The sequence below is a fragment of the Anneissia japonica genome, unplaced genomic scaffold (assembly GCF_011630105.1).
Source record: "Anneissia japonica isolate Jap-2015-1 unplaced genomic scaffold, ASM1163010v1 scaffold5350_len443212_cov192, whole genome shotgun sequence".
Lineage (NCBI taxonomy): Eukaryota > Metazoa > Echinodermata > Crinoidea > Comatulida > Comatulidae > Anneissia > Anneissia japonica.
Window position 1 is genome coordinate 366,470 of NW_022717468.1, and position 25,778 is coordinate 392,247.

Consider the following 25,778-nt stretch of genomic DNA (forward strand, 5'->3'; position numbering starts at 1 on the left):
GGGGCGTAAAACCCCCCTATTTTTTGCAAAGAAAAAAATTACACCCACAGTGTTTAAGTCTTCTTTTCCTACCAAAAGCACCCTAGGAGAGTGCTATTCATAAATCCACTTGGTGAGAAATAGAACACTTGTAATTTACTTAATATACAGTAACAATTTTGTTGTTTGACTTCTTTCTTTTTAACGGATTTCGGATGTTAGTTTTCCTTTTTGCTGATTTTGTGATTTTTATGCTCAATGTTGCCGAGAAACTTCATCATGTTTTCTAGAAGTGAAATTTCTCTTTTGAAATTGTGTACATTTATTAACCTTTGCATGTTGTCAAAAATTATGTTTGAGATGTTTAAGTTTTGCTAATGTTTTACTGGTTTTGATTGATTTTCGGCAAACTGGGTTTCGGCAAAATGGGATCCATTTTTTTGAGGCGGAAAACTGGCATTTGGAAAACTGGGTTTCGGTAAATTGAACTCGGCAATCTGGCATTTGACAAACTGGGTTTCGACAATCTGCCTAGATCCTTAGCCTAAGCGAGAACAATATCCAGTTACGGTAAATACCGACTTTTCTTGTTGTATTTACAATAAGACTACTTACATTATTCTGTCATTTAATTTCTCTATTGAACCTGGATTCATTGCAACTTCACAGACGGTCATTTATCTGTGGTAATTTTATATCAAATATCAGCTGTCGTATTACTCAAATGTGACAAATCATTGTGATATGCCTATGTTTTGACGTAGGCTAATGACATAATGATGCCGGGGTCATCACACAAATTTTGGCACATAAATAGTCAGAGCTAAAGATACACTCTTATTCTCGTCGTACCAATTTATTTTTTTGTTTTCCATTTTCATGGAAGTAATTAAATTTAAAGGTGTCTGGCCTATTCTTAAAATGTGATCACCTCAGACCCAACCATCAGGGGTGGTGCCAGCAGGGGGGTGGGGCAGAGTCCCATCTGGGCGACTCCCCCCCACCTGTCGTGGAGAAAAACCACAATTCGTCGTCGGAGAGAAAAAAGTGTATATTTATTTTCTACATAAGCCTATTAGTGGACTTAAATTAAATAAGCCTTTAAAACCCCTAAATTGTCATGTTTTGGATGCCCCAGGGAACACTTTCGAGAGATTTTGAGTGATGTCCGACCACGCCCACTTTTTTCGTCTTGGACATCGGCCCACCCCCCTCGTTCAAATCCTGGCGCCACCATTGCCAACCATTCATTTATAATGGGGCTTTTTCTCGGTTGGGGGAATCGCAATGCAAAGTCATCTTCGGGACTCATCTGTGGCGTAACTAGGCTCTGGTACAAGACAGTCGAGCTCCTTGACGCATGTAAATTGATTAACAATGTGAACTAAGATGTGTACCACCGATGAGTTAGTTTTAGAGCATGGGTCCTTCCGATTTTTATATTTTGACAATAAATATTTGGATTTATTTTAATTTTTAATTTTTGGATGTTCTCATATCGCATCATTTTGAAGATCCGGCTATTGGGTGGACTGACCAAGCATTTCTACTTCTTATGACCAAAAGAAAAAGCACATTCGATATTTATTGAATTGGTGCTTTTATCAGATTAACCAATGAACAACGTCAACAATTATCGTGTGTATTAGTTTTAATAACTTAAGCTAAAAAAAAAAAAAAGAAAAAAGAAATGGATCACACCTGATATCACACCTGATAGATTATGTATACTGTATAACAGTGATCATGTAAACACACAAATTGTTCACTTAGAAACAACTGCACGAGTATAAATTGAAAATGAAAATCAAATTATTATTTATTATCAGATTATTTTTTATCAGTTGAAAACAGATATAAACACGATCACAAACGTTTGTGGGATGAAAAGAATAAACAAAAATTGAAACAATATTCATCCAAATCCTAATTGTGAAAATATTAGCGATCATTTTAGTGATAATAAAAGGAACAGAACTTTAAAGCTCAATTAAAGAAGGCAAAACAGAATGGAAACCCCCAAATTGTGTTCACACACTAAATTTTACGATAATTGTATCTGCGATGTTGAAGAGAATCTGGCATGTTTATCTGAAAAAAGTTCATAATTTAGATAGGCTATACTAAGACTTGCATCACGCTACTGTATATCGCATAAGCTCTATGTTCTATTATAAATAAATATTAATGCATGGTATGTTTCCAAACGATTGTAAAGTCTCAATGACTACCCCATATATAAGGATAAGCTCTAACAATAGACCAATCTCAGTGGTATATGCCACATAGCCAAAATTGTTAAAAAGCAAGTCCTAGATTTATCATATCTCAATGGGCCCAGGTTCGATGAACCTGCGGTAGTTCGCCACTGGCGCCGCCGGGCTGAGTTTCATTTTATTTCATTTATTTGTTTCAAACAATTAAAATGTACATAAACAGAAACGACAAAGAACAATCACAAAAGTACAAAAAAAAGAGACAGGACACTCCAAAGACACAACACAAGAGACAGGACACTCTAAAAGTAAAATCAATCACTGTCGAGTGGAGACACTTCACGAGAAAAACAAAAATACTTACAATATAAAATTCTTCAAAAAGATAAAAAATCGAAATATAAATATTGAAATATAGAAAAATGTGTAAAAATCAATAAATGAACAAATTTAATAAGGACAGGTCGGGTTTAACAAGGGAAATTCCCTTGTTATCATGTCACGCAAATAGAGGGCATGATCTTCGATCGAGGAAATAACATTTAGTGCACTGCCATCTCAGTGTAGTGGGAAACAGAAGGGCACCACGCAAATTGTGCGGGTAACAAAATGACTAGTCAATGGATGGACGGGTTTTGGCTTAAAGTTAATATTCTGCTTTCACTTTTGTCACTGATCGTTTGCTTGTCTAATTGCCCTTGCTCTGAAAGTTCCTTCTGCAATCCAATAGTTAGTCCTCCAAGAAAAGAGGTGAGTGCGTGATGAGCCTAGGCATAGGCCTGGCCTGGGCGTAGGCCTTGCCGCTAGGCTAGGAGGAGAGGAGGGCCGCCTAGGCTAGCCCCGTCCAGGGAGGTGGTAAGAGTAGGGTAGGCAGAAGCGCTGCATGGTGGCACAAGGGGGTCAGTGCATTTGTCCGAAGGTCCTTTTGTCCGAAGGTCTGTTGGTCCGAAGTAATTAATTCAAATAGGGCTATAGACAAAAATATATTTGAAGAAAGCACATGTTCGGGACCACCATGTGTAGGTCTATATTGGCTAACAATATACAGTTAATTATTGCTGCATAACAGTTTCTCACTTTTTCAAAGTAGACACACCGACAGTGGCGGCGAAAGGGAGGGGGGGGGGGGGGCGGGCGGGGGGGGCGGAAATGAAGGGCAAGGTATGATTTTTTTTGGGGGGGAGGGGCAAGTTCCCCGACGAGAGCAAAGTCAATTGAAATATTTGGAAAGTCCATGGGGCGTGTACCCCCGGAAAATGTGACAATTTATTCAATATTCAATATTATTATATCACCACCCCTGTTCCCCCTGTAGTACCGCCACTGCACATTAAAAGCAAATAGAAGAAGCACTAGACATGGTTCGTATCATAGTACATTGAGTTTTAATTCATAATACTACTGGTAATAGTTCAGTGACTGAAATTCTCATTGGGAACATCTCCCTATCCACGATCGAGAGGAATTTTACTAATGTGAGTTAGCCAGATTTTCGTGCATTTTGCAAAATAAAGGAAATGTACCTGAGGTACTGTATATTTTTTTTAATGGTGAGGCAGCGAAAATGGATGCGGGAGTGACAAGAAACTAGTATTTTTTTTTTAACTTTGTCTTATATGTTGTTAGGGAAAATATTTGGGAATATTCTTTTAGAAAAGTGATCGTTCTTAATTTACTCCACAAATTGTAAAGAATTGTTTTACTGCCGTATAACCTGCATACCTGGAAAGAAGGTCACTAATTCGGACCAACGGGCCTTTATACCAATAGACCTTCGGACCAAAGACCCTTCGGACCAACGGGCCTTCGGACCGATGGGCCTTCGGACCAAAGACCCTTCGGACCGATGGGCCTTCGGACCAAAGACCCTTCAAACCAAAGGTACGCACCCGACACAAGGGCCTTGATTTACCCGACAGTGAATCCGACAATGGGACCGACAATTTCCGATGGAAACTAACGGGGTACGGCCTAGAGTGGCCTTTTTAATTCTACTGTAATTTGTGGGCTTAAAGTGGAGGGGTTCTTGTTGGAGGTGGTCATTAATTGGATTTGGAGGGGTCCTTAATTGGAGGAAGACCTGTATTTAGGTTATGGTTTTGAAGAATGATTATGCATCTGATGTATGCTTTACAGAATTTGAAAGAAGATGAGTTGTTCTGAACAAGGAAGTAATCAAGTAAAAAATATGTGTATGGTTTGTTGTTGAATATCAACAATGAACCTCTCATTTTCAATATCAATGAGGAAGTTTGATTTTAGGCCCCTGGGAACCTACATTGACTGCATTATAATACAGTACCATTATCGGTATCTACACAGAAAGACATATTTTTTTCAACGTAAATGCTTAAATAAGCGCTGTGGCGCTTATTTAAATTTTTCTGGAGGCTTTAGTGCGGTGCTTATAAAAAAATATTGGTGCGGTGCTTACCATGCCCGTTCCCCATTTTACCTATCTCACATATTCCTGTAGTTGGCCTATCTCACATATTCCTGTAGTGGGCCTATCACATAGGTAAGTACATCATCGTAAATAAATGTTTATAAAAGAAATGCTTGTGTCTTCATTGTGTTATTTATTCATTTTAACACTATACATTGCATTTAAAACCCTGTTTCTCGAAGTGTTTCATTACACACAGGGTATATATATTCTTGATTAAGCACTGCGGCACTTATTTAAGAGTGGCGTTTAGCAAAAAAAATTCGGTCCGGCGCTTTCAAGCATTTACAGTACAGTATATTAGTGGACCAAATCTTTTTTTGCGCATGACCAACGACTTAAGCTGGTTTTCCACTAGGCAAGTTTATTCGCGCGAATGGAAAGCGTTGGTTTGCTTCCTGAGCTCTGATTGGTTGTGCATTTTTTTCGCTTTGCAAAAAGTAGAAACAGTTGAAACTACCAATGAAAGCAATTTTAGAGTTATTTGTGGACTTAACGATTGCCACCTACAATGTTTATCAGTTTGCTTAGCAGATTGGTCACTGGTTCACTTCCCACTGGACTGCAATTTTATTTCTTCTATCTTTCATTCAAAATATTTTTGCACAATATAAGTACGAGGTATTAGTATAATAATAACTACTTTTTATTATGATTCTTCTTCCCTCTGAAATATATATTTGTATGCTTATTATATATTTATTATGTTTATTATTGTCAGTATTAATAGTTTTATTAATCATTCTTTGTAGATATTTGTATTTCAACTTGGAGGCACGGACTGGAAGAGCTATGATTGGTCAGTTGTCACCACAGTTGCTATGTTTGGAAAGTACGACCCTCAGTTGATGTGCTATGCCCATTCTAAGGGTGCCAGGGTGGTTTTAAAAGGTAATTTTTTTTGTTACAATACTGATTTTACTGATTTGAGCCTATGTAATTTTTAGGAATAGTTTGTTGAAAATTGTGGTAGTGATAATGGGTTTGATGATTATGATTGGAATTATTGTATCTACAGTGATAATAAAGGTAAGGGGTAAAGGTAGGAGAATAACCCATAACTCACAGTATCATTGTGTTGAATTGTCTATGCATGTGATCAGTACTGCACCAGTGATAGAGAGGCATTTAGTTCACATTATTCAGCGACTGCAGCTGAAATGAAGCATAGTACTGCAGTATTACGAAATACGAAATACGAAGAACTTTATTGCAATCTCTCATTCAAAATTGAAGTTTAACAAAAGGGGAGAAAAAATATTAAAAACAACATCACAAACACACCACAAATACATAAAAAACAGAATAAATCTACAATAAGGCATTACAATTAATAAGGCAACATTAAGTTAAGAATTCAAGTACAAAAATAAATAATTCGCTAATTAATTATAATTTATATGACATTAACTCCTTACTCTTCCAAAGGATGCAATGTGTTCTCAGGTGAAGGTAAATTTAAAGGTATAAAGTAACCTTTGACTTGCAGCTTTAACTAGGCTGAATTGCGCACAGGCATTCAGGAAGTGGACACAAGTGAATTGTGAACACAGGGTCTTATCCAAGAAGATTTGTTCCACCACCAGAACCATAGACGAGCGTACCGTTCGTTGCCAATATTATCGATGTAGGTTGCAGTGTTCTCGGGCAATGAGTAGCTCGAACCAGCACCTGGTAGTTAGCAGCGCCCCTACCTTACCGCTTGACCACTTGACTCGATAATGTAGTGTGGATTTATTTACAATTCATTTAGGATGTAAATATATGTACCCAACCTAACAGAGTGTTAACTTTCTACAGGTTACCTATCAGCAACACAACTTAAAAATAAAACCATAACACAGCAATGGATATCACAACAAGTTCAATTGGCAGTTGATCAGTTTATGGATGGTATCAATATCGACATTGAAGGTCCTTTGGACAAATCGGAAGCTCCGTTACTAACACAGTTGGTTGCTGACACCACCAAAGCTTTCCATCAAGCTATACCAGGTTCACAGGTACCATTTATCAGTCTCATATCTGTTCAACTCTTAAGTATGCTTGTTCAGTATGGGGCACAAATATCATTGTCAACAATCACACCTCTTTTAGGAGAATGTGGCGCAGTGTCAGTAGAGTCATTTTCATGAGATCCGTGACTAATTTTAGGATACCTTTGTTTCTCAATGGATTTGGCAAGATGGACCAATTTGGATAAAATATAGCTCCTATATACCTCCCAGATATTGGGGGGAAGTCCTGTTTGGGGGCGTTTTTCAAAATGGCCGCCTGTTGATTTGGACGCTTGTATCTCGATAACCACTGGTCAGAGAGACTTGATTTTGGTCTCAAATTGTTTACAATATGCATGCATGTTCCTATTTGTTGTAATACAACTTTTTATCAAAAATGGCGGAAAATGCAGTTTTTGAAAGTTTGACCTTTGACCTTGTAATGTCATATCTCAGTAACTACTGGTCATAGAGACTCACAATTGATTGCAAATTGTTCAGGAGATTCATGTTTATATTCGTCCTAATGAAAAATATATTCAAATAGTGACTGGAAACGATACATTCTGACCTTTGACCTATTGTAGGGTCATTCCATGTCAAATCAACCAGATTAAAAAGAAATTCCTGTATGACCGTCTCAGATTTTGATGAAACTTCATAAAAATGATCCATTGTATGAAAAACCCCCCCCCCCAAAAAAAATTATCCTCATATGATATGTAGTTTTCGAGATCAACAAATCAACAGGCGCCCATTTTGAAAATCGCCCCCAAACGGGACCTTCCCCCCATATCTGGGAGGTATATAGGAGCTATATTTTATCTAAATTGGTCCATCTTGCCAAATCCATCGAGAAAAAAAGGTATTAGTCATGGATCTCATGAAAATGACTCTACTATGTGTAAGGTGTTGAACTTCTGATCGGGAGTTCGGGAGTTCGAGACCTTGGACAGGACACTTGACTTAGGTTTGCCTCTCTTCACCCAGGAGGATAAATGGAAAGGTCATGCTGTTAACCTGCTCGTTTTTGACCCTGCTACTCCCGTTTTAGTCAATTAATAACAGCAACTAGATTCGATTATGACTCATACGAACTAACAAATGAACACCTTAAAATAATCCAGAGACTTTTTGTATGTATCATACAACTTCCTAAGGCCTGATTGGAGGAGAGGCGATTGAAATGCTAAAAATTATATTTTAATAAAGTAAGAACACACACTACCTCAACTACTTATTACTCCTGCCTAATATTTTGTACCGGCTGATGCAGAGTAACTCTAAAAAGGTGGGGATATCTGAACATCACCTGTACAGTATCTATGGTTCTGAACCACAGACTATGAAACACCTTCTCAGATGTCCTATACTGCAACAGACATGTGATGAGATTGACTTGAGTCTAATGACACTGCTAAAGATTGTGTTCAACAAAAACACAACATCTAGTTGAGTTTGGTAGATACGAGAAGAAGAAGAAGAAGAAGAAGAAGACCCTACTGTATTAACAAAACATAAAATACAAAATTTCATACACAAAAAATTCAATATAAATATACCTGCTACAAGAACTAAAAGAACTAATAAATTTATACTTTTCCACAGTGTTTCCATATTAAATTGTCAATTTTAGCAAGTTTTAATGGCAGTTTTATGAATTTATCTATCATTTTAATCTCATTAAAAAAAATATATATATATATGTAATTCAAATTGTTTTATTTCAGTTTGCAATAAATTACTTCAGTATTTAGTAGTTAAGTTTTGTTTTTTAAACTATTTTAAATGTTAATGCTGACTGATATGTTCAAAAGTTATAATTTAATTCAGCCTGCATTTATTATATTCTAGTTTTTAAATATTAACATCTTGATCTGCCAATCCCTAATTGACTGGCATACAGTAAGTAGCCCCCTCTATAGTGTACATTTCCTAATACTGTAAATGTATGGCATATCTCACATAAGAACCACGTCCACTGTCATACCAGATTTATTGTGTCTCCACTATATTAAACTTTGTGATTAATGATCTTGTTATGGGTAATTTTCTAGGTTACCACTGACGTAGCATGGTCACCTGACTGTATCGACAAACGCTGCTATGACTACAAAGGTCTTGCAGAATCGTGTGACTTCCTGTTCTTGATGTCGTACGATGAACAGAGCCAGATTTATGGTGACTGCATCGCTATGGCAAATTCCCCATACAATAAAACTGTTTCTGGTGAGTGAATTGATCCACTCACATATGGGAAATAAAGATGTCACTTCTTATTCATATTGTATAAAATGTTACAATATCATTTTTAATACCATAATCAATAACAGTTGATAAATGGAGTAGAAATGAATAGCTATTTGGCTTTTATACAGTACTTGCCTTCCAGTCCCAAGGCACTCCACTACTGTAACCTCATAATAATGGGACTTAGTTTACATAGGTTAACTGGCATTGTGGGAGAACAGTAGATTTCTACTGAACATATAACCAAATAAAGCAAGACTTTTTTCATACCTTGTTTAGTGAACCTGCCGACTTCAAATTTTGATGATTTTTAATAAAAATAAAATTCTATTTTTGGCCAATTAGCACACCCGCCACCACGAAAAAGTGGAAATTTCAGGAAAAAAATGTAACTTTTCCTTTATTTTTATTACGCACTCTGCTGCCTTAAAATTTCCAAAGATAAAATATTTCTTCTTAATTATATAAATTTGCATTTAACCATCCTATATTTTACATTCACCAATAATTTTGTTTTATTTTCTCCTCCGTCTGGATGTTTTTATGTTTTTGGCAAAAACTATTTGCTTATAAGAAAACAAAATTTAATTCTAGTTTAATCCACCCTCCTCCGATGATCTTTAAAAAAATAAGTATGCGAAACAAGAAATAAAAAAGTCTACCTAAAGAAAGAAATTTTATTTAAGTATCTGGATGACAGTTATTAAGTGACAAAGTGACAAATTTGTTTAATGTATTTGTCCACACTCGTGAGCAAACCAGCCTGGTATTGCCAGACGTTATTCCCTACTTTTCATCCCATTTCCACTTGTCTAAAGGCTATTTCAAGTACTTTGTTAATTGTAATACTGTAGTTATAAAAATCTGCCCTTCAATTGAAAATTTTTCTGTAATTTTAAAGTGTTGCTTTTTAACTTTTTTGTCGCAATTTTTATAACAGATTTATGAATTCTCTGTACAGCAACTAAATTTGAATGCATTTTACAACTGAATATTTTAAAATTGTTTTAAAATATATTTATGGTAATTTATTATATGCATTTCATGAACATTTAATAATTTGTATTTTGTTAAATGGGGTTGGAAAACCACATAGAAAGATGATTAACTTTTCTACTGGAAATCTGGTCCACCTCCTGGAAACATTAATTGTCTTGCTCTGGGTTTTCGTGTTTTGAATATTTTAGGCCCTTTTATATCATGTTTATATATCAAGTGACAAAATGAATAAAATGGATATAAATAACTGATCAATATTGATATTTTACCACTCATTGTTTACTAACGACTGATTAATTTTTGGTATTACTTTCATAAATCTATTAATCAGTTACTTTTCAAATAACATGAATGCTTTATATGATCAATGCCCAATATCTTTTTCTTAAATCTTTCAGTACTTAGGATCATTTGAAGTAGAAGTAAAGTTACTCAAATACTTTGATTATATCTTCCAGGTGTTGAGAAGTTTTTGAAGCTTGGTATCTCAACTGACAAACTTGTGCTTGGTGTACCCTGGTATGGGTATGATTATCCCTGCATTCATTTAACTGAGGTACACTTAGCTTAAAGCCAGCTTAGCCACTTCATAACAGTACTACTGTACACATCTTTTCTATTTGGAAAGGCCTTTCACCAGGCTTGTTTTAGCTATATTATTAATTAATATTTGTATACTTTGGTATAAAAACAATATATTGTATTTTCATTTTTAATTTATTTTAATTTAACCTTTATACACAAGCCTATGGATAATAAAATAAATAAAAATAAATAAAAAATAAAAAAATACTTGATGAGGCTTAAAATAGCAAATTACAATTGAAAAACAGGGAGTCTACTGTAGATTTATTAAATCATGTGCGCTTTATGTGCGGGTCATTAACACGTGAATTTACCTCTGCAAGCTACTAAATGTTAGTTTGAATGCAATTTCAAATATGGGGAAATAAGATTCTGATGAACATTTATAAACTCATAAAATGGTATTACAGTACTTGGGAAGGTTAGCCTTGCATTTGTCTCCGTTTTTAGCCAGCCACTCTAGTGCAATATAAAGACCATAAGAAGCAGAAGAAAGTAGGAATTTAAACAGCGAGACAGGGAGCGCCTCATATGCGAGTATATACGGTAGGCCCTGTCTGTAGAGTATTTATAGAGCCGTTGGCTCTGATTTTTTACCTTGGGGTCAGATATTTGAAGACCCTCTCTGGTTACTTCCCTCCTTTGGCAAGACGCTTTATCTACGTTTATCTGTCTACCCAAGAGAAGGCCTGCAACCTGGTAGTACTATAATTTGTGGCATTGAATGTACTTGTATGATTACACATGCACACAAGCTGTATTTCCCAGGTTTATCAATGTACAGTATATTATCTTTTAACCTGGGGTTGAATTGTGATCATTGATTTTGGAATTATTTATTAATATTGAAATCTTTACTATTCACTAGGACCATGTATGCAGTATTGAGAAGGTTCCATTCCGTGGAGCACCATGCAGTGATGCTGCTGGCAAACAGATTGCGTATGGTGCCATACGGAAGATGTTGAGTGTTAATTCCACAACAGGACGTCTGTGGAACAGTACTTATGCTGCTCCTTACTTCCAGTATAGGGTAAGATATCTTGATTTTGAAATAAGATGACCACCAAGTAAGATGACTAGGCCAGTGGCGTAAGCCTATGCGCTCTCTTGCAGCAGTCGGCAGGGCCCCGACTTCTAGGGGCCTCAGAGTGACACTGTCCATAGGGTTCTCGATTTAATACCCAGACCCAAAAGGGCTTGTTGATACATAACTGAATGTGTTTTTGACATCGACTGTTGGACATATATTATGTTATATCCAGTGGCGGAATCCCAATATCTGCAGACGGATCCGTTTTTGTTATATAAGAAAGTTATATTAAAAAACAAAGTGTCAGAATGCCATGTCATTAATTTTCTTATACTAGCCCCAACCATGGTGGGATTGACGTGGTATAGACTCTCCATCTGTGAAAGTTCTTTCCTGGTCCCCTACTCCCTGGATCCACCACTGATATCACACACTTATTTTTTGTAAAAAGCATTTAAAATACAATGACAAACATTGTACTTGATGACAACCACATTTAAAATCCCACAATGGAACTGACAACCGGGACCGAAAAAAGGTCCCCCAGCCCCATTGCGTTTTGTCATGTGTATGCTAATCTATCTGTTCATGTGCGTGTAAATGTTTAACGTCAATGAGATTAGTGTTTGCTATTGTAGAAAGCAGAGGCTGTGCTGGGTCAGTATCACTAACGCCTGTTTGGCGTTAACTAATTTAACACCAAAGGGTATACTGTAGAACTACAAGTGGTCCGACTTGCCTTATTTTGCACGCAACATTAAAAAAAGTACTGCTACTGGATAGGGGAACCCTATTAAATTCGAATAGATTTCGCTCGAAACTCGTCTTTTAAGGACATGCTCCTTCGAGGCATTACTTTTTGAAATAGGATTACGTTCCAATAAATCCTATTCGTCAGACCTTTTGCTGTTCTATACTCTCTGCTGATACCTACAACTAACACCAGCTTGGTGGCGTGTTAGGCAGCACTAGTCCACTAAAGAGTGCACAGCAATATTTCTATGCAGCGTACAAACATCGTCAGTCTTTATTATTTAATAATAATTTGAAAGTTAACCTTGTATTTAAGCATGCAGAACTTAATATTAAGCATAGGTGGTAAATACCATTATAAAATGTGGGTGCCTCTTTTGTCTTTATTGTAGAGCACTTCAACAGGTGTTACCCATCAGATGTGGTATGATGACCCGCAGAGTCTCAAGTACCGTTACAATTACGCAAGTAACGTTAACCTCCGTGGAGTCGGTATGTGGCATGGAGACTGTCTGGATTATAGTGGTGATAGTACGGCTGAGCAACAAACAAAAGACATGTGGGATGCCATTGCTTCATTTCTTTGAAAATTATACAAACTAACAACCAAGTGCCTATTTAAAGCTCTATTACACATTTTGGATGAATTTAATTGTTATTATTTTATAGTACTTGCCTTGTGGCCTGTCATTTAAATTTTTTTGTTTTTCATCATACAGTATTGTACTACTGTATACAGTAGGTAGAAATCTGTCTATTTAAACATTAGTTACAAACCAAATTGCAGTTAGAGCATATGTGGCCTGGCCTGGGACAAACACTAGGTGATGGTAGTCTCTCAGGCATCTTCCCAATGTCTACCAAATATTTTCGAACAATGCCACCAGCAGGGGCATAGGCTGGTTTGGAACTGTGGGGAGAAGGTGCAAAAGTTGAGAATATGGAATTAATTCCCTATTCCAATGAAAGTTGATTATATATATAGTATTTCAACCCACCCCCAAGCCTGCACCCATGACCAGCAAGCCAATCGAGTCTTGTTTTATTCATTGAATGACAGCTTCTTTGTTGGCTTGGACTGTGCAAGAAAAGTCTAGCCTACTGCATGGTAAGCACATGGAAGATTTTCATGTTTGTGCAGCTTAAGTTTGAAATTTTGTTAAGTACTTAAAATATTAGTCCATTCAGATTGGCCTACACAGTGGTGGTGGTGAAGATTACTAATGGAAACATTAAGTAATATAATATTACTACAATAATAAGGAACAAAAAAAAAAAAAAAAAAAAAAAAAAAAAGTTTATAATATAAACAATTTGAAAAAAAAAAAAAAATCTCAGACATCATGAGGTGGGATTTTTTAGACCATGTCTCAGCAAATATTACAATTATGGTAAATATTTATTTTGTAAAAATGTGTTTTGGAAAGTAATTGTTTGTATTGTTTTATACAAATTTAAAAAACAAAAATAGTTGTCAGACACAATGCAATTCACAGAATAAATTTATTTTCTTGACAATTTGCAATAGTAACTTGTGCCTTTTAATGTGTATAAAGTATAACTATACTTTATTTACTGTTTACATTTACACTTTAGGTATCATTTTTTTTGTATTAATACCATTTTTCTCTATTAGAGCACTATGGGTACACTTGCCACTATATACTAAATATATCAATCCACATGAATACATAGACAAGCATGCTTTTAAACCAGTCTTTCCTCTTTAAATATAATATTTATAGATACATTTTAATTATATACAATTTAATGTTTGAGAATTTATTTAGAACATTGGGTGTGGTAATAGACTGAATTAGTTACCAATGGAAGTGGGTATTTCCACAAAACAAACTTGAACGGTATTTTACATAAAAGGGGATACTGTTTCAGGCACTAAACAAGGAAAAGAATATCTTTTAACACCACAGCCAACCTCTTAAAAACTCGCCTTTTTAACCAGTACTTGTCTTAAATTGTTTTTTTCCAGAATTTAAACACACTTGGTACCATTCCAATGCTCGTAATATCCAATGATTATTTTTTAATTGGAATTATTTGAAATAAAACACAGTATAGCATTTATTAATGTTCTAACATGACTGATAGAGTGATTATTATAAAATTATATCTTACCAACTTATTTCAGTTCAGGCAAATTTTTTTAGACTACTCAAAAATACTAAGTTTTGTAACATAGAGACCTAAATAGCAGATCTCATGATTGTATTTGTAGCTATATCTAAGATTTCACTGATGTTATATTTAATAACTCATTCAATATACTGACAGAAATATATAGTTTCATCCAAGATTCTGTGGTTTCTTTCATAATGCTAGGGTGTCTCGAAGGAGCTTGCGAACTGTAGTCCCCATTGATGCGTTTCCAGGAGTAGACGACTGATATGATATCTAAGTGAAAAACGATAAATTCTTGATTACAAATCACAATAATAATTGAGAGCCAAGCAAATTGCTTCTAAATACGGTATGCAAATAAAGGCAGCAAAATATGGTATGCAAATGAAGGCAGCTGATAGTCATTGTACCCTTCTCTAATCATAATATATGTCAACAAAATTCAGCTATTAAATACTTCAGGAATCATTCTCTGCTTTTCTCTGAAGACTGTATGTTTTTTTTAACATGCATGTATGGACGTACAGTACATGGAAACGACGGCTTCAGAGTCTTTTGAAAGAGGGCGCACTTCAACTATTTGGTATATAAAGATCTCCATTTTAAAGTAAACGGCACATGATACTTTTGTAGTTGCAGTTCTGCTTCTTGACCTTGAGGTCGGATGTTCAATCTCTCCCTGTTCATTTTGCCTGTGTCCTTAGGCAATGCACTTTACCTACGGTTGTCTGTCTACACCACCCAGAAGTACAAGAGGGTACCCAGGAGGTTCAAACAAAATGTGCTGATTACAGCAGCAATATTATGGAATTCTCCCCCAGGAGCTGAGTATGTGTTTCATATGGGCTTGATCTAATGACTGGGATAATAACGTGAAGTGCTTTGAGCCTTGTTGGTATGCAGCTCTATATAAGTCAAACATATTATTAAAGCCAAGCTCCAATCTTAGCCTTGCACATTACTTGGGTCCAGACAACTGTTTTGTTTTAATTTACTCCGTAATTGGAGAGTGTTACTCCACTATTCTGGCAAATTAGAATACTGTGTAACATAAAGGAACTACTTTAGAAATAGTAGGGTCATCAAATGATTACATTAGGAAGACATATCTTCATACAAACCTTGAATAAATATGGCTGAACATCATTGTATGTAGTATCGTACACAGATTCAATTTCTGATTGGTTTGGTGCCTTAGGCAGGTAATCTGCTTTATCTATTGCTTCGGCTATACACAATACTTTGTCACTTAAAATCTCACCAAGTTTTTCACGATTTGTTTGCCTCTCTGTCAAGAGAAAAGAATATACAGTAGGTAGTTAGCATTAACTTTTTAAATTCAATACACTACACTATACATTTCTGGATTTGCTACTGACAGACCCATCAAGGAGAAGGGGGGGGGGTTGCCACTCACAATAACAGGTTAACTGGACCTGCTGTAGCAGAAAATTGGAAACAACAGTATTTCTACTGATAAGTAGCATATATTAACTTGCCATGTTCATTTGAGAGTGATATCACATTCACTTTCACGATCCAAACTTCCCACGGGATGTTTTCGGGTGGAAACGGCCATCTACTCTTTCGTTTCTGGTAAAATTCTAAGCAAATCTATTTTCAAATAATAAAAGGAAGGATGAAAGGACAAAAATGTATTACATGTCAAAGCCAGACTGTACAGTAATAATAATGTTAATACTATTGACATTGTTAATACTTGTATAATTGATGTAGCAGTAAACTGCATTTGTTTTTCATCAGTGTATTTGTATTTACAGTATATATTCTTTCAAATGGCAAAATTAATATAATGTACACATAATACTACACAGCAGTATTGCTTTTATTTGTCATCAGTGTAATAATCATCACAGTACGGTGGTACAGTATTATCATTTATAGTAAATCATTTTGTTATTAGGGCCAGACTTTTCTTATACCTTGTTTACGAACCCGCTGCCTGCCAATAATGATGATTTTGAATAAAAATAAAATTTCATTTTTGGCCAACTAGTGCACCTGATACTACGAAAAAAATGTAAATTTCAGGGAAAAAATAACAGCTTTCCTTAATTTTTATTTCGCTTGCCAATGCCTTGAAATCTCAAAACATAAGATACGTATATTTCTTCCAAATTATATAAATTTAAAAGCATTCAAACATCCTATACTGTTTACTTTCAACAATAAAATTTTATATTCATTTTCTACCCCGTCTGGATGTTTTTGACAAAACCATCTGCTAAATAAGAAAATAAGAAAACATTTTTTTTTTCCCACCCACCTCTGACAATCTTTAAAAAAATAAGTTCACAAAACAAGGTATAAAAAAGTCTTGCACTAACCTGACCACACTGTAGTCCATCTGTTGATCTCATTAGTTCGTTGAAACCTGAAACTTCTTTCTTCAAGGCTCCATCAAGCTCATCTGAATCACAACGTACCTTCAAAGAAAAATAAATGTAAATGAATGAAATCTCCAGTCTACTTCCATAATAACAACTATAATAACAATAATAATAATATGTTAGACTTATACAGCACTTAACGCCAACAAGGGCTCTAAGCACTTCACAATACCACCCCACGGTCATTGGATTAGACGCCTATGGGACACAAACTCAAGTTCCCTGGGGGAGTATTCCATAAAGTTGCAGCAGCTACATCAGCGTATTTTGGCATTCAACCCTACCAGGTACCCACTTATACTTCTGGGTGGAAAGAAGCAATGCAGATAAAGTGCTTTGTGAAGTGAAATGCACAGCAAAGGGATTGAAACCCCAACCTCGAGGTTGGGAATCCAAACCGTTCCCACTGCGCCAAACCACTTCTAACATTATAATAACATACATACTAATTAATACCATTACACTTGGCCAGTCATGAGATGTTTATGAGCTGCAATAAACATTTATATTTTATATTTATTTTACATGGGAGTGGGTTGCTGTTGAAATTGTAGGGACATACACTCAAAAAAGCATGCTAAAATGGTTTTGTAAAATGGTTTCATAAATTAATGTGTTTGTATCCCCACATACACTCAAAAAGGCATGCTAAAATGGTTTTGTAAAATGATTTCATAAATTGATGTGTTTGTATCCCCACATACACTCAAAAAAGCATGCTAAAATGGTTTTGTAAAATGGTTTCATAAATTGATGTGTTTGTATCCCATTTAAATAAAAAATTTATTTCTTAACATCACTCTTGATTCTTAAATGTTCTTATTAGGATAGCAATGGGAAGCAAGAATAACCCTGTGAATGTATTAAAAAACATGAACTAAAATGAAATGCTGAATCGATAGACTCCAGTACTGTACTTACATAAGTAAAATCTACAAAGTCGCAGTCGACATCCACAAAGCCTACTGTACCTACTGAATACGTGCCCTCTTGTTTGTATTTGAACTAGAACACAAAAAATTAAGCATACAAAAGAAAGAATGAAAAAAATAATTGTTTTCTACATTGTATCAGATTTTTAGGTTTTAATGTATAACCACTTTACAATGGTAAAACACCTTTGATGCACACACATTTACAATAATTATAATCGATAATCAAAAAACACACCTTTCCTGTGGTTCGATGAAAAAGAAGTGTGTGAAATAACGCAAGGGCTGCTTCTTCAATCTGTATTTCTTCTAAAGACTGAAACACAAAAAAAAAAAAAAAATGTCAATGAAACCTTCACCAAATGTTTGTACTTCATTCCATTCCAAGGTTTTGAAGGGTTTTTTTTTATTTTTTTAAATATATAAGCTTTTCATGTTTGATTTTGCGATAGGCTACGAAGAAACAGGTGACACCGAAAACGTTAGCCTTTCCAACACTGCTGCTAGTCTAGGCCTAGCCTTACCTCGATTTAGGTTCTGTTATCACCCATAAAAACGGCCGACATTATATTTTCCGTTGCTAGTATTGACACTTGTGAAACATTTCATAGGAATTATTTCAAATCTGTTAAAAAAATGATTCTGATCGAAATTTTGACAATTAAACAAACACATCTCAGGCCTACTAGATCGATCGCCGTGTGCGAGATACGAAGTACGAAAACCGGTTCATTAGAGTGGGCGCACTTTGACTGAATAAAATATACATAAAAGTGAAAGCATTCAAGCGGATGCGATCTACAACCTTTGAATTTGCCTAGTAACGAAGAATTCATTGAGAAAATGGTAATCTCCTATGAGAAATAGTCTGTATTTCTCATTTTTTTAAATTCTTTTGCGTAAAACTAAAATTTATGCCAATATTTTCCATTGTTTATCATAAATAGAGTAATGCATATGCATTTTTTCCAAAAAAAAAAAAACTTTTTTAGTGAGATTTTGCTGGGGCTTTAATAGTTTTTTTCCCCTTCTTTCTTTACATGATATTATTCATTATTTATTTATTATTATTTATTTATTATTTGATATGTATATTTTACATCCATTACACACTGCATTTATTATTATGTGTTTGTTTTTATTTATATATTTTTTATTTACTTTATTTTATTATTTTTTTTTTCATTTTAGTTAAGATTTCATACTTTAGTATAATATCATTTTTATTGCATTTGATTTAAAAAAAAAATTTCATTACTATTATCGCTGTTTTAAAAATTAATTTCATCTTTATAAAAGAGTGAGCCAATTGATAAATAAATAAATTAATTAATGCAGCTGTAGTGTAGTTTGTTAGTGAAGGTTGTTCCATTTCGTTCCCCTGAAAGCACTAGGATTTATTGCAGAATACAAAAACACTACTTCTTAAGAATCATAATTAGGACTTATATTGTATACTGAACCCAGAACCCTGTGTAGAAATACTTACTACAATACAGGTACCCCAATATACAGTAAAATACTGTAAGAGATAAATTAAACAATAACTTTGTAAACTTGTTTGCCAAAAAGTGAAGGCCGTGGCTATTGTTACATAGTTCCTAATTCTTGAAAGTTACTGTGGCCTAGTTCAGACTAGGTGAATAAACCTGGCTCAACTCACCGGGTTTATCCACCTGCCAGTCTGAACTAGGTGGCTTATCTCAAGCCAGGCTATGTTCAGTGCCGGAGCATCGTCTGGCCTCTAGGCACATTTTGGAAATGGCCCAAAAACTCTAACAGTAGAATGTCTCCGAGTTTTCTGGCCTAATAATACCGGAAAATAAAGTGTAAATATTATTGCAGTCCAACTTTTGATGGCCCATCATTTTCGCCTGGCCCACAAGGTGTGTGCCTTATTTGCCTAATGGTTAATCCAGCACTGACTATGTTCCTATAGTAACTAGGTCCGGCGCGCCACCGGGTTTAACTTTTCTAAGCCGGGCTTTAATCGTTGTGGGGGTTCTTGCATTGACTTCGGGTGACGAAATGACCAATCAGCATTCAATTACGTACGCTGTGAGCGAGCGTACATTTCGCGAGCAATGTTTTGAAACAGGTTTCCTGGTTACGGTTCATTATTATGCTAAACCCGATAGTCTGAATGCCCGGCAAAGTTAAGCCAGGCTTAACGTTGAGCCTGCTTAACTCAAGCCTGTCTTATCTCCAAGTCTGAACGAAGCCTTTATGTATTGATTTGGTTAAGACAACAACATTGAATCAAACTTAGTAATTGGTTTAAGACTGGTGTAAAAATAGCCACCTCCAAAATTTAAATCTGTACCATGTCAACTTTGCAATGTTTAAATATTTTGTGTATAGAAATGTATAGATGATTTGTTCCATTTAAATGACTATGCATTTGTTATTCGTTTAATTTTACCATAAATTTTCTGTCAACAGTGTCATATCAGAAAACAATAGTACTCTACTTTGTTAAGAAACAATTGATAAATAGCTTACCAGTTCTAAAATCTGTGACCTTGCGTTCATCTTTTCTGCTTATTCCAACAGTCTCATTGCAAGATCATATTGCTTAATGGCAAAGAAACAAAAACAGACAAAACAACAACCACACTAACCGTGTGGTCAATGGTCAATGAATACAAAAAAAAATTTGTTTAAATAAAATTGTGCAAGACAAGACAATAATCTACATTCTACAGTACTACTACAAACAAACTTACTAACTACCCCTATCCTACATCATAATTTTTCAACTGATATGATGGTATCTGATCATTTTGGTTGCGCCTTCATTTCGGTCGCCCTATTTTTGTTATGCATTTTGGTCGCGGTGTATGGCACGCCAAAGGTGCGACTGTAAATCTGGAACAAGGGAGCTAAGCAGTATAGTATTTTTTATAAACACAAGAATTACATCAAACATTAGTTGACTAACAACTATTTGTATTACTGTACTTATTTTATAGTTTATCATTACTTATATTACATGTATCACATAGTGTTATTTTTCTTTTTTTACAGAAACAACGCAAATGTTACAAATTTGACTTGGTGTGAGTCAAGTTTCTTTTTAACTTTTGTTGCAATATATATTTTATTAATGCTTAAATTGAATGGAGATTCATGAAATAAATATAGTCAATAGATTAGTTTTTCATACATTTGTTTTCTTGTCTGTTACGTTTCCACTTATCCCAAATGTTCTGATCATGTTTATAATTTGAATAAATGAACATACTGAATGATATACGACGAATGAAAATGAAGGAAATATATAGTATATTTATTTTTCCATATAAAATTTTCAATATATTTACATATAACACCCTACATTTTAATGGCCCATTTCAGGTTTCTTAAGCCTGAAATGACTTTTGCTAGTCCTATTCTAGTTGCACTAGAATTTAATTTCCTACAAACTAGATTCGCATGGCACTCTTGAGGTGAAGCAGCCACAAGGTATGTATTTTCTTGTTTGTTTTATTTCAATTTTTTTTTACATATTCTGATGTTTAAAATACATAGTAAAATGCAAATTAATTGTAATTTATAACAATCGTAAAAAACTTAAACAACAACCATACTAAAAAAAAATACAGAAAATATTAGGCCTTGTCATCATAAAAAAGACAAAAAAATAAATAATAAAATTAATGCCCATTCTGAAACACATGCACCACAAAAACTTACAGAACCCTTTAAAAATTACTTTCCAAACATAATAAAGCACTAGTGCGTACATCGGTGTTCCATGTTGCGGCTGTTTATCGCAACCAACATGCATAACAACACGGCGCGACCGAAATGATCTGTAATCAATACGATCCTCTGCTCTGCAAAAAAAAATTACCTTGATGATCGCACACGCTGATAAAATATAGGACTTTGTTTTCACCTAGTCTTAAACTTCTATAGTAGGTTGGGCAGACAACCTGGTGTAGCTCTAGGCATAGACTCTAATAATAGGTTCGTCTCGTCACTGGTTTGTAGACTGCGTAGGCCTAGGCCTATAGCTAGCCTAGCTAGTAGGCCCTATTTTACAGGCTAGGCCAGCCTCTAGGAGCCTAGTAGTAGGCCTAGCCTACTAGTACTAGGCCTTCTTTCTAAGGCTAGGTAGGCTAGGCCTACTAGGCCTAGTAGTACTAGGCCTCAGCCTAAAGACTAGCCTACTCCGAAAATCCTCTCCAATAAAATCAAAAGGCTTAGCTAAAGACGTTAATGTAAACTCCTAGTAATTATAAATAAAAACGTACCACTCAGTCGAAAAAAATACAACAGACTACCGTTTATGATACGAAGGATTACGCACTATGAAGATTACCTCATTACAAAACATAAACATTTAATGCAGTAATGCGCGCAGAAGCAATCATTGTGTTAAACTCAACATAACGCGTCAATGTATGAATGAATTGAAACGCAATATATTGACGCTACACGTTGGGAATTTAATTTTATCATTATCATTACAGGTCTCCATACAACTAAATACCCCTCCAATTAAAGACCACTTTTCTGCAACCCCGGTTTAATTCCTATCTTTTTAACATTAGCTGTTCCCTCCAATTAAAGACTCCCACTGTTTACAGACCAAATACCATGGTTTTAGTGGCGCCCTGATAAAGTTGGTTAAAACAAGACAGGACTCCAAAGAAATCTTTCATTATATTAATAAAATTTGATAACAGCACGCGGTAACTTTACATCCATTCTAAAACGTTTTATGCATTATTTCTTAATTTTCCTCTTAACAGAGAAATCTAAAGACCACATTTAGTGCCGGTCTTGAATTACATGGATTCTATTAGACTCCAAAGATGGATGGTATTGGCAGACAAAACTGAAAATCTTCCCTTCAATTAGGAAGACTATATATTTTAAAACATGTAGGCAGAGTAATGATAGCGCAGTATTTTACGTACACTAATGAAAATGATATACATCAAAAGCCGATATTTTGTGTACAGTTCTTAATATTGTATACCAATTGTGTTAAGTTAGTAGGACGTGCATGAATGTATTTTTGTAATGGATGTTGGGTTGAACGAGCGCAGTACCATGTGTGACTACCAAGAAATGGTTTAATAGGTATCAGTAACAGTTTACCGTAATCCATTCTAAAACACTTGGAAAACATTCAAACAAAATGTATCATGGTTTGACCCAACTGAAAAATATGACATTACAATATACTATAGTTACTTGCCTAATTATTTTGTTTAATAATTTTGTTATTTTATATGAGCGCAGATCATGGGGACTGGGGGACACGTCCCCCACATATATTTAAGCGGGGTTGGTCCTCCTCACTTTTCGATCGCAATGTAGGCTTAATTTCATAAGTCAAGACGATGCCTGGAAATTGTTAAAATGAACTACATAATGATCCAGAATTTGAGAAGTATGAGAAAAAGCGTACAAGATTGTTTTTCGGCACAAGTAGGCTTAATAGGAAAAGTAAAGTGAATACATCAAATACAATTAAGTTTTATTTCCTATGGAACAATGATAAGTATACAAATTATGAATGAAGTAAGAGAATACTGCAGTACTGCAGTACCAAAAACATTATAGCAAACAATTTCTACTCTCTTCGCTCGTCTTAATAGCTTCCTGTCGGAGACGTCCACATACATTGACTCCGTTGTATGGATAGAAAGTACTCATGTAGTTTTCTTTAAAAAATATTTGTTGACATAATTTTTGGGAACAAAATCATCTCTGGAGTGCGTTAGTCCCATCCACGTTCTAAGTTCCGCTATTACAGAAAATACGTCATTAGAAATGCTCTTTTTAGCTACGTATGGCTCATTAACTGTCCAAATCTGATTAGAATACACAAAGCTCTATAAAAAGAAAATAAAGAACTCATGAATTTAAATTAATTTACTTAATCATTTTACAGAGATTTGTCTAGAGCAGTATCTATTCCATCAGGACACGAACTTTTTATACTCGGCGATTTTAACGTTAGATTTAGCAAAGTACATTACTCTAGCAACTTGAATGTTTCTCAGTACAATATGTTGGATCATTCATGGTCAAGTGAATGAAAATGTTATGGAACTTTTAACATTTCTCACCAAAAACGCTATGTTCGCATGTAACACCGCTTTTAAGCACAAAGTAAGTCACATCACCACTCTGATTGGATATAAAGATCCAAAAGCTGATCCTAATGAGACAGCTTCAATTCCTTATTACAGTCAAGTTGACTATATTCTGTCCTGTCGCTTTAAAATAACACTTACTGATGCACGATCATAATAATGGTGACGCTACAGTTTATGGTGACCACAAAATTGTGCTCCATTCAAATTGAATAATATCCATCTCGCATTCAAATCCACCTCCAAAACTCTAAAGCTTAATTGCGCCCGTTTGTCATCTTGAGGAATCGAAAAGAATTATCAATTCCTTGTAACACAATTGATTAGTAACAAAGGACCTTCTGATAACATCGACTGCAATGGTGACATCAAGAAATGTATGGATTGCCTAAGGAATTCTGCTGTGGTTGCTGTCGGAACTGTTAAATATTCTCAAGGCAACAGAAAAGGTAAAGCGCCTTTGGATCCATTTGATAGTGAACCACATCCTTTAGATTGTCCCTTTACGTCACCTGAAGTTGAAAAGCCCGCTAGTTGTCTTAACAATGGATGTACTACTGGACCAAATTCAATCCCAAATGAGCTACTGAAATATGCCGGATCTGTCTTTTATGAAAAATATGCAGACACATATATCCAATGCAATTAGGAAGATCCTATCTCTTATCACCTTACATCGGACTGGACCACTAATAAATGAATAATTATACTGAACCATGGCAAGCTGGCTACAAGCATAGTATTAGTAGAAGTTGTTTCGTCTTCATCCATGGTGTCAGCGAATGCTTGTAGCAGCTGTAATGGAAACGCATTGGACGTTCAACAGAGTGGGAATAGATATGAGTGCTGCATTCGACTCCATCCGAAGGTCGCTATACTGAATCTGCTTAATGATGAATTTGCTTAATGCAAACGACGTCAAACTCGTTCGTTTTCTTCTTGCAAACACTCGCCTTAAAGTTAAAATTAAGATGTGCTCTCAGAAGATTTTCAGTCAACAATAGGGTCGTTTCAAGGCGATAGTTGGCGAGTTGATTGGCCAAGCTGTTAAGTCAGGGGCACCTTCAGCTCTAATATCGGCGCTGGTTCGAACGGCTCACTCGCCAATGATTGCGGTGGTGGAACAAGTCTTCTCGGATAAGGAATTTAAACCGTAGGCCCAGTGCACGCATTTGGCTCGTGTGCACTTTAAAGAACCCAGTACATCATTCTAGAAGAGTAGGAGGTTACCCCGGTGTACTGGTCCATTAAGTCCCCCGTTGTTGTTGGTAAATGGATATGCCACGTGGACAGTGATTAAGTTCACTTATTGCCATTCCTAGCGCTCGTGCCAAGAAATGAAATGAAATAGTCTATCGGGTGCGTTCTTCACTCTGACACTTGCTGAAGCACTTAGACACGTTAGAGCAGTTATTTCGAGGCCAAATCCACCTATATCATTTATGGGTGGGGGGATGCCACTTGAGTTAGAATATGCTGATGACGTCGATTATTTAGATGAAGATCCTCAGATCCTTGAGCATATATTGCCCACTGTTAAAACAATATTACAAGAATGAAACCTCTCAGTAAATGAAGAAGAAACTGAATTCACACAGGTATATATAGCTAATAAACAAGACTAGATATTAGTGGTAACACCAAAAGACAACGAAGCGTGGCGTTCAAGTAAACTGCTTGGATCTTTATTAGATTTTATCGTCGATGTTAAACAACGCATCATTCTTGGAAACGTTGCTTTTTCGCGATTCAACAAAGTTTGGAACCGTCGAAGATGTATTTCACTCAAGAGACGTTTTATAGTCTATGAAGCCCAGGTAGTTTCAGTCATACAATATAACTGCAGCATCTGGTCTGTCCCTAGCAGTGTATTAGATGGCCTAAATTCATCCGGAACCAAGATCTTTATAAAGTTACTGGAG

General features: G+C 35.4%; 2 protein-coding genes across 3 annotated transcripts; one reads left to right on the forward strand and one right to left on the reverse strand.

Annotated features, from left to right (window-relative positions):
• Positions 1-2,746: 2,746 nt before the first annotated feature.
• Positions 2,747-13,533, forward strand: LOC117110320 (di-N-acetylchitobiase-like). Its single transcript, XM_033252988.1, has 7 exons — positions 2,747-2,945; positions 5,394-5,532; positions 6,442-6,644; positions 8,696-8,867; positions 10,346-10,443; positions 11,341-11,505; positions 12,651-13,533. The coding sequence occupies exons 1-7, from the start codon at positions 2,805-2,807 to the stop codon at positions 12,843-12,845; spliced, it is 1,113 nt and encodes a 370-aa protein (XP_033108879.1). The 5' UTR covers positions 2,747-2,804; the 3' UTR covers positions 12,846-13,533.
• A 209-nt stretch (positions 13,534-13,742) lies between these two features.
• On the reverse strand, positions 13,743-22,103 carry LOC117110321 (autophagy-related protein 101-like). 2 transcript variants are annotated; one of them, XM_033252989.1, is made up of 8 exons: positions 22,000-22,103; positions 20,243-20,356; positions 17,979-18,056; positions 17,730-17,813; positions 16,746-16,844; positions 15,897-16,011; positions 15,519-15,685; positions 13,743-14,670 (listed from the first exon to the last, which is right to left on the reverse strand). In XM_033252989.1, the coding sequence occupies exons 2-8, from the start codon at positions 20,270-20,272 to the stop codon at positions 14,587-14,589; spliced, it is 657 nt and encodes a 218-aa protein (XP_033108880.1). In that variant the 5' UTR covers positions 20,273-20,356; positions 22,000-22,103; the 3' UTR covers positions 13,743-14,586. The 2 variants fall into 2 exon arrangements, with proteins under 2 accessions (XP_033108880.1, XP_033108881.1); XM_033252990.1 differs by having other exon boundaries at positions 20,243-20,314; positions 22,000-22,081.
• Between the last annotated feature and the right edge of the window lie 3,675 nt (positions 22,104-25,778).

Excerpts from the sequence above, each read along its gene's own strand:
- LOC117110321 (XM_033252989.1), bottom strand. The coding sequence starts at position 20,272 with ATGAACGCAAGGTCACAGATTTTAGAACTG. Across the intron at positions 16,845-17,729 it reads ACTTTGTAGATTTTACTTAT|GTACGTTGTGATTCAGATGA; the intron begins GTAAGTACAGTA and ends TTTTCTTTGAAG. Across the intron at positions 16,012-16,745 it reads ATGGACTACAGTGTGGTCAG|ATTTGCTTAGAATTTTACCA; the intron begins GTTAGTGCAAGA and ends ATTTGAAAATAG.
- LOC117110320 (XM_033252988.1), top strand. The coding sequence starts at position 2,805 with ATGACTAGTCAATGGATGGACGGGTTTTGGCTTAAAGTTAATATTCTG. Across the intron at positions 2,946-5,393 it reads TTAGTCCTCCAAGAAAAGAG|ATATTTGTATTTCAACTTGG; the intron begins GTGAGTGCGTGA and ends CATTCTTTGTAG. Across the intron at positions 10,444-11,340 it reads CCTGCATTCATTTAACTGAG|GACCATGTATGCAGTATTGA; the intron begins GTACACTTAGCT and ends ACTATTCACTAG.